This window comes from Lipophrys pholis, assembly GCF_963383615.2.
Source record: "Lipophrys pholis genome assembly, chromosome: 18".
Taxonomy (NCBI): Eukaryota; Metazoa; Chordata; class Actinopteri; order Blenniiformes; family Blenniidae; genus Lipophrys; species Lipophrys pholis.
In genome coordinates this window covers 21,501,298-21,510,839 of record NC_137646.1, presented here as the reverse complement: position 1 = coordinate 21,510,839, position 9,542 = coordinate 21,501,298, and the positions used below count along the sequence as shown (strand labels likewise).

Sequence of the window (9,542 nt, the reverse complement as noted above, 5' to 3'; positions counted from 1 at the left end):
TCTTAGGTGGGATTAGAAGAGAGCAGTGGCAGCACAGAAGCCAGAGAATATTAATGAGATGGAAGCTTTTAGATGTGAGGAGCAGCCAGATGCTTGTGAGAAACATTTCGCCTGCACTGTTGAATTTAGTTCATTTTATACACCGACAAGTAACCTCAGCATTGCTTGCTTGCCTCTGGGGCACATGGGACTGGGTGAAGACAGCCAGAGTGAAGGTCAGAGTTCAATCTGTGAGCGTGATGCAAGTCAGAGAGGGAGACCTTTAGAGGTCTGCCAGTCTGTGCTTCCCATACCGCGATGCAATGACAGAGAGCACACTGCTGCAACTCAACACATGCTTACTCATCTGTTTTGATCCGATTCCATCTGTAAATCAAAAACTGAATCTTGTCAATATATGTAGGTTGCAATCCTCATTAAATTCTAGAGATGCAATCAGTGAGAACTCATAGACCACATCCTGTACAAAATCACAAATGTTAATAATAACATTACAGATTTCTCATTTTATACCTTCAGTCTTTAAAAAATCCTTTTATAATTAAAATACTCTAATCATCGTTTCTGAAAAGCATAAAAACAATGAATCAGAAGTCTCTGTGCGTCTTTTTTGGAGACACTATTTACTTTATATGGCCAAATGTTTTTCTAAACATGGGGATATAGCCCATTATCTTGTTAACAATGAAAGAAAGCAATTGCCCTAAAGGGAGGCGTCGTTTGTATTGACATCATAGAAACAATGCAACTTTATTTTCATAGTCATCAATAAAAAAATCAAACGGCATGAGTTTTTAGAAACACCTACCGGATAAGTGCACAAGAGATCCACAAAAGAGCTTCGTTTCCAATTAATGGGCAATAGACGGACCTATGGGCCAAACCGCGAGGACCCTGTGAGGGGCTCTGCGGATAACGCTATGGAGTTTCCCAGTGAGTTACGAGCATGCCTTCATTATTTTTTTTCCCCTCTCAACACCGGCTTTAGTCGTTAGTCTATTTTCACGCTTTGCGCACTGGGGGGCTGCATGACTGGTTGATGTTTAATCGCTCGCCGTGGCGCGTGAGAAAAGGCGCGTCCTCGTCCTTGCGGGCTTTATCTCTGTATCCTTGAGGGAGGCAAATAAAAAGGTTTTGCCAAAGCACAGCAGTGATGCAAAGTGTGGTAGGCGACTGCTCCCGCAGGCAGGCAGCGCATACCTTATTTTACACGGGGCTGCGTGCCGCTCGGATCGCAGCGCGCTCTGGTTACATGTTGGACTTGTTGCGCCTGACCGGTCCCTTTGACGTGTGCCGTGCGTGATTTTTAAATTTTTTTTTCACCATGTTTTTAAAAGATGCTGCACCTGTTCGCGAATGTTGCAGAAAACGGGTAGAGGTAAGAGCGAAACGTGCCGTTTGTTTGCCCCGTTTGTGTGCGTTTCACTCGGTGCGCCTTTTCTCGACTGCGCGCTTTTGCATCTTTATCTGCTCGTTGCTTTTATGAAAATACGATCACCTCGCGGATGATGTCTCATGCATATACTTAGTATTTACATACCCTGTGACCTAATAACTCAGATTGTAAACCATGCCCCCGGGGGTGAGCGGGGGTCTAACTTGCTGTGAATATCAATGCATGTTTGCGTAAAAGCGATCTTTGGTTTGTGAGTGCTCCGTGACTGTATTCTTTTACAGCACTTCATGGGAATAGATTCTGTAATTTCACTTCTTGCTGTACTGCAAAACTGGAATCCTTTCAGCCAGAGCCGGCTTCAGACAGCGTGCAGTGGAAGAACATTTTGGGTGCCCTCTTTACAACGCACCCATTACACCCATTTAACCTAAAGAATAATAAACATTTCATTGCTTGACCTGCACTACAACGGGATTTTTTTTGGCTAGTCTGAAGATTATAGACAAAATATAAGTGAGCAAGACACATTATCATCAACACATGTAGTTTGATTCGTATGTAACTGATGTTGTATTTTAGCCATATATTAACTTGCATATTAAAACAAAATCCACCACAAACCGTGATAATGCACTTCCTAATTGGGCCACAGTGACCATTAAACCGGTTTGATACTGGACAGAGGTTTGCATCTTCTCCTTGCGCCTGTATGGAATTTCACCAGCTTTCCAGCACAATCTAAAAATTGCGTGCATCATTGTCTTGTCTCTCTGTGTGTTGGCACTGGCATGGAGGGGCGAGCTCAGCCAGTTCACCCTGCATCACTTTGGATAAGCTTCAGTTTCCGGTAAAACAAACTTCAATATTTGGCGGTAGAAAATGGACGAATGAGTGGGTGATGTTCCCAGTTGGTCGTATTGTTTAAAGTGGAACTGAGTCAAGGTCTTGTTAAGTGGAACACACTAAGCAAACTTACATGCAACAGTATTTTGTTCCACAAAGCCAATGATAATTGCACTTCACTTTTATATCTAAACTTTTTAATGCTTATAACAAAGCAGATGCAATACAGTGGTTCTAAATGTTTGAAGTCAGGTACTAAAAACTGGAGTTTCGGTTTGATGTTCTTCCCTCCGTTTAAGGAAGTTTCTTTTCCTTTTAGTCTTACAGATGCAGGAGATGCTGAGTAGTGGAAAGCAGTTCGTTTCTGTTTTCCCCTTTCAGTGGGAAAGTACGTCTCAAGTGTATTTCCATAGTGTGACTCAGCTTACTGGGAAGCTAAAGGCATGCAACTTTGAATCTGCAATTTGAGCCCCATTGTCACACACTTATGTCAGCAGAATAGAGCAGAAGTTCATTCAAGACTAACTGCTGCGAGGGATTCCAGCAGGGCAGAAGAGGAAATTATGTCACAACCTTGTCATCTGATAGCCACTTTTTACAACTCTGCACTTTGTCACGTGGAAGACCTGTTCCAAAATAGAGGAGGAGTTTGCACAAAGCATTTGAGAGCGAACCGGTGATACGCGCTTTAAATAGGATGCCCCCTTTTCCAGGCATCACTTTCACGCCAGCCCGTTGATAAAATCACCAAGAGGCTTGAGCACGTGCTCATTAAAATAGTCCGCATCGAACGCTGTCACCGCATGTGAGGCAGACAGACACCTCTCCAAAGTACCCGTCACATACCTGGAGTGACGCTCGCCACTGTCCAAAGCGCTACCACTTGATTCCGACTTAAAATAGCGGCGCTGTATTTTTTTTTTTGGGGGGGGGGGTTGTTTTTTTTGGCAGCCGGAGTTGCCAGAGAAAAGCTGTTAACCTTTCGTTTGGCCGTGATCCTGGGCCGCAAATTCCACCACGCTGGTGAGAAAGTAGAGAGAGAGAGAGAGAGAGTGTATGCGTAAACGCTTCAGATTGATGCATTCTCACGTAGGCGATGGTCGAGGTGAAAAGGTCACCAGTAATCCTCAAGCTGAGTCACACACACTTGGTTAACAAATGTCAGAGCACATAAAAAAAAGAGGTCACTAGTTTGCCAGTGCAGACGTCACTTCATCTTTGAAAATGTGCTGGTACACGTTATGATATATGACTTGTGAAGGGTTTGAATATGGACGACATGCACAAAGATTAAAAGTTTTAAACTCATGTGGAAATCCCTATGAGCAATTTACCACTGTCTCAGTAAAGTGGAGCAGCCACTCGTTTAAGCCAGCGGGATGAAAGCAGCCTCAGCGAAGTCGGATTTAGCCTCTGAAATGCTTTGTGTTCCCATGCTTATGGCTTGCACTTATAATAGGATGTTGAATGACTCTTTTGAAATGCATGTGCATAATCACCGCCTGCACGCCCGACAGAGCCGCACATGCATTCGTGTGTTTGTGATTTCCTGAGCCGCAGGTCTACAGGGACCTTAGGTGGACATGCATGCGGCATGCCCACCTCTTGACGTGTGCCTGTACAGATCCAGACAGGTCCTGCATGTCATGATGGACCTGATTATTGATCTGACTGTACCACTACTGACGCACCAGTGTTTTTACTTCTCAATATTCTTTTTCAACCGTGACCATCAAACTAGCAACGCCATCTCAATTTGTGCAAGTTGTCGTCTAAGAACTTAATCTAACCTGTTGGGTGTCCCCCGTCTGCCAGAGACGACCGTCGGTATTTTTCTATCACCTGTTTGCGTCACACATCCAGGCGAAAGAGCGCATTCAGCATGTCGCATGCAGGAACAAGGCTGTATGCCCACATGACGTACAAGAGTAAAATCACCCGGGTTGCCAAATTCGTAGAGTTCAGAATGTGCTGTGCACATGGACATTGGACATTAGAGAGTTCTGTCACACTCACTCAGGAAAAAAGAAAAAAAAGGTTCAGTCGTGATCTCTAGATCTCTGTAAGATATCGTGATATTTGATGAGAGGTTAAAGAAGGTCCTTCGTGCACTGTCAGAAACATTACCGTAAAAATAAACAAAGAAAGAGAGCCGCTTAAAATGTGAAGCTATTATTGCACACGTAATTGAGTTTCTTCAACTAAGATCATTGAGTTGAGATGCTGCGTCATTCTTCTATTCTTGCTTCTTCTTTTCTTTCGTCTTTTTTGACACGGCACAATCACGAGAGAGAATGCTTCATCTTTCACATCTAGATAAAGGAACGTCTTTCTGATGAAAGCATAGCGGTGGTTTAAATGTAACTAAACTGGTCCTGGAGCAGTTCACAGCACTGCGGGCGAGGCTCGGGATTCCTAGAAACTCTAAATGTGCTGTGCAACCGAAACACATCTCGACGGGTCAGAGGACGGCAGCAGTGTGAATTTAGTTTGGATGATGTGAAATGAAGTTAAGAACAAAAGGCAGATGCCACTGGCCATGGCGCTTGTGGCAGACCATACGTAAGATGCACGGATCGGTCATCTGATGCCGTTTTTTTTTGCATCTCTGCCATTGAAATACCTCAACTGACGTCTGCACAGGAGCGTGCTGCGTCGAGGGTACATGTTAAACAAAAGACAGTATTCAGCACTGTTGATAGGTTTGAGGTTAGATCCTAATCGAGGTATGTTCAACACAACATTCAGTTTTTGTACAGCCTGGATGTTAATACAAGTCGGTTTCAATGGTAGACTGTGCAATTTGCAACGTGTCAGTATGAAAAAAGCAAGTTATTTTAACTTTTGGCATGTTGGCTGTAACTTCAAATGTTTCGGGATTCATTCTCCTTCGATTGCATCTGAAATGTTTCTTTTACTGCCCGTTAACTCCTCTCACCGCACACTTTAGTCCACCTTCTATTCAAACTCGCTCTCACGCTCAGAAAATGTACACAGACTAATGTGTCTTAGTAAGGGAGGTTTATTAGGACTGAACGTGTCTAATTTGAACGCTATCTTTTAAAAAAAAAAGTCTTCTGACATTTAATGCAGCAAGGTTCCAGAGTTTTTCTAATAGGTGTTGCTCTGCTGCAGACCCTTCCTCTGACCTCTAATTCAAGAAACATGACAGTGAAGCTGATTGCTGGCACACACACACACACACACACACACACACACACACACACACACACACACACACACACACACACACACACACACACACACACACACAACAAGATGCAAAGCAAAGATTCTATTCTTTTCTATATGAATGTATTCTGTCACATCAAGCTCGTCGTATCTTTAAGGCAAGTCTGGCTCAGGGGAGAACTCAAGATACCGGATGCCGCCCCCCCAAAAATAAATAAATAAAAAGTAAAATTACAAACTCTTTGAGAGATTATGCGGAGATGCTGTAAAGTCCAAACACAGACTGAGACACCGGAGAGCTACCGACGGAAAACGCTGACCATATACCACAGCCACCAGGTGAAGACAATCACACACTCAGGCACAGGTGAAACACATCAGGGAGCAGCAATCAGACACAAAAAACGTTGTCAGAATCTCAAAAATAACACGAGGACAAAACATGTTTCATGGCAACGTCTGAACTGACTGACAAACACGATGCGGAGAGATTATGAGTGAATTTCACTTTGCTGCTCGACTCAAACTTGTGTGTCTCTTGCTCGTGCGGCTCCAGGACTGCTTGCCTTGCTGTTGATAGTACTGGAGTGGACCCGGCCAGGCCTGCTGTCCCCGCTGAAGCCAATCTGTGACCTGAGGGTCCTGAACCATTTCATAAAGGAGGCACGAGACGCCGAAGTCGCTATGGTGAGAGGCAAAATGTATGCATGCAGGGGATGGGCGGGGAAGGTTAGCGTTGAGACGTTTGAGTTCGCCTGGCAGCAGAGTGTTTAGGAAACGGTGAGATGGTTCACCGGAAAGACTCATCCCTCTCCTGCCCTCTCAGAAGTCATGCAGAGAAGGATGTGGTCTGACGGAGGAGGTAACCGTTCCCCAAACCACAGTCGACTTGGATGTCTGGGAGAAGAAAAATGTAAGGAACCACTTTTCGAAAAAATTGATACAATGAATTAACCTGTGATAGTTAATTCATTCCATAAATGACCATATTGAGCTCCACCTCTTGTTTTCTTCAACTTGTGAAGGCACAGGATCAAGCCCAGGAAGTGCAGACCGGCTTGTGGCTTTTGCAACAGGCGCTGGGCTCGCTGCGGACGTCGGTCACCAACACGGCGCTGCACGGCCACATAGACAACAACATCAGAAACCTGCCCAGCATCAGCGCCGTGCTGCGGAGCCTCAACTTTCCGGTGAGTTACGGCCCGTTACAGCCAACCCAGGTATGGCTCATGACTGCATGAGGTCAACTTTGAGTTTGCTTTTCGTGGCACGAAGAGGGAAAATGCTGATTACGTCAACTTTGTGGCTGGTACCTTTGGGACTCGTCTTATAGATCCATGCTGATGGTTTATGTCCAGGTGGTGGTTTGATATTGACCTACTGGAGTAAGAAACCCTCCAAAGTGAGAAAGGAGTTGTGCAAGTCACCCGTGCAATGTGCACTAATGCACCCCCATATCATATCATAGAGCTGCTGGCTTTTGAACTGTGCTTCTGATAACACGCCGTAAAGTCCCTCTTCTGATTAGCTCAGGTGCTGCCACATCGGCAATTTCCCGGAATAATGACAAATTTGGATCGAGGAATATGTTGAGCTCAAGATTTGATTTTCAACAAAATGAATCAAATGTGCCGTATAATGGCTCACACGATGGACGTTATTCAAAAGAACTTTCCAGAATTGTCCCCTGCATACTGAGGATTCTCCAGAGTTTCTAAATCGTTATTGCTATTGGAGTTCAATCAGTCTATGGAGCCGTGACGTAATCAGCTTCACTTCACTTCACTTCGACACAATCATTTGCTTGCTATTTATCGCCCTATTTTGCTTCTTTTGCTCAAACTTTGCTCGTATCAAAGATTTATTGTCATATAATTTCAATCAAAAATCCCTTTGTTACACATTAGACGTATCAATTAATATTTGTTCTTGCACTCCACCGTTTAGTTTATAAGAATAGTTTTCCCCAAAAAGTGGACGTTTACTTTCTTTCACTGTACTCGCGTCAACTTTTTATTTGACTATTTTTCATATTCTTTTGCGTGCATACTAATAGTACTATACTGCTAGGTTTTGATTTCGAAAATTGTTTTTTGCAGAGTTGAACAATATCTAACTGTGGACTAGTCGTGTCAAAACATACAGGATGGAAAATCTTTGCATGTGTAGAAATCGCGGACAAAACAACAACAACAAAAACACCGGACACAACACCACAATAAGCCCAGAGATCAGTAATGTTCCAGTATACAGTCAAAATAAAAAAGCTAAATCAAGTTATCTGTTGAGTCACACTCAAGATTAAATAGTTCTGGATGTGGCTGGAGAACTAAATAGAGTTGACACCTGAAGCATTTTATTTATTTTACAACATGGTCTGGAAAAATATTATACGTTTTTCACAATAATCTTTGCAAAAAAGGCTCACGGCAACACAAACTAGGACTCTTAATTCAAAACTAAACACAGCATGAACCCAGTCTGAGTGCAAAGTTGATGTCGGGATTTGTGTCATGAATTCTTTGTTTATCTGTTTGGGTTAATGACACTGTTTACGTCAAACATCAGGTCCAGTATTTACCCGCAAGCTATTTCCTCCCGAAGCACAAGCCCAGAGTGATTTACCTTTAAAGAATAATCATTCAAGTGATCAGATACAGACAAATCACCACAGACGATGAGATCGAGCGGTCACAATATCTTCACGGTAAAGGACATTTGTCAATAGCTTATTTGTCTGAATCCATCCAGGTTTAAAGTGCCAACCTCGCCGCAGACTGAGTGCAACGCTGGTTCGCACGGCGCAGGTTCAACGCACTTTGCCAAAACGGTTGTTTATAAAATGGCGAAGGAGCGATCCAAATCCTCCAGAATCCCCCGAGATGGGGATCTGTTGGTACGTGCCGCACAAAAGACGTCTAATTTGATAAAGCGACGCCAAGTTCATGGGCCTTACAGGGGCATTACTCACAAAATGAAGCAAGATGTTACAGCTGGTACAGTATGTGGACTTTCTGAGATACAACGGTCCTCCTTCAGCTGGGGTTTCTTCAAATGTTCGAACACTGCTTTGGTGGGTCATGGGACATTCTGTCAGGGGGAAGCCCGCGGGCACGCAAACTCGCTGCACAACACGGTTCTTAGAGTTCCCCGATTTGTGACACACACACAACCGCTGAAACGCCTCGGCGGATCGACGAGTGCAAGATGAATGGGCGGTCTGTGTGCAGGCTCAACACGTTGCCTTGTCTCCTCTTCCAGGATTACGCCCCGCCGTCGAGCGCAGCGGGGCTCGAGGGAACCTGGCAAGTGTCCTCCGCATCAGAGCTCCTCCAAGTCCACGTCAACTTCCTGCGAGGCAAAGTGCGCCTCCTCCTTTTGGACGCGCAGGCTTGTCAGCCCGAAGTCAGCTGATCGGCCCGATGCCCGACTCCGGGGCGTAGGTAATATATGTGTTTCCAAAAAAGGCAAGCGGAGGAACTTGACACTGTTGACCTGCAACGCCGGCTTGCTGGAAGCGGCGCGGAATGGAGGAAGACGCGGCGATCCTCGGGAAGTGAGGAAGGAAGGAAGGAAGGAAGGAAGGGAGGGAGGAAGGAAGGACGATCCCAGCAAGGATTTTTTTATTTTTTAAGAACTGGACAGGAGACGATAGCACCTTGGAATGTAGATGTGACTGACTCGTGGATGTGGTGAAGCACGCACTGACCAAATAAATGATCCCCCCCTCCCCCCCCCCCCCCCCCCCTCGCCTCGAGAAGCACTGTTCCAATCGCTGTTCTACTGGCACTCTGTTGCACTTTGTGTGTGGATGTAATTCTGTGTGGGTGAGCTCAGCCTGGACGTCTCGCTGTGTACGTGCGTGTATGTTTCCAGCGACTCTGACCCAGACAATCGTCTCTTTAGAGTAAATTGCGGCGCGAAACACCCGGAAAGTATTGATTGCACCGGGAAATCGTGAGGACTGCGAGGTTGCGACAGGGCGGCCATTTCTACTCCGGCGGCGAAGGCCTCGGCCACACACACACACACACACACACACACACACACACACACACACACACACACACACACACACACACACACACACACACACACACACACACACGAG

At 45.1% G+C, this 9,542-nt stretch overlaps 1 protein-coding gene across 1 annotated transcript; it reads left to right on the top strand.

Annotated features, from left to right (window-relative positions):
- Positions 1-854: 854 nt before the first annotated feature.
- epoa (erythropoietin a) lies at positions 855-8,845 on the top strand (the record flags this gene model as incomplete). Its single annotated transcript, XM_080486519.1, has 5 exons — positions 855-933; positions 5,988-6,118; positions 6,258-6,344; positions 6,457-6,621; positions 8,693-8,845. The coding sequence occupies 5 exons, from the start codon at positions 855-857 to the stop codon at positions 8,843-8,845; spliced, it is 615 nt and encodes a 204-aa protein (XP_080342645.1).
- Positions 8,846-9,542: the final 697 nt, after the last annotated feature.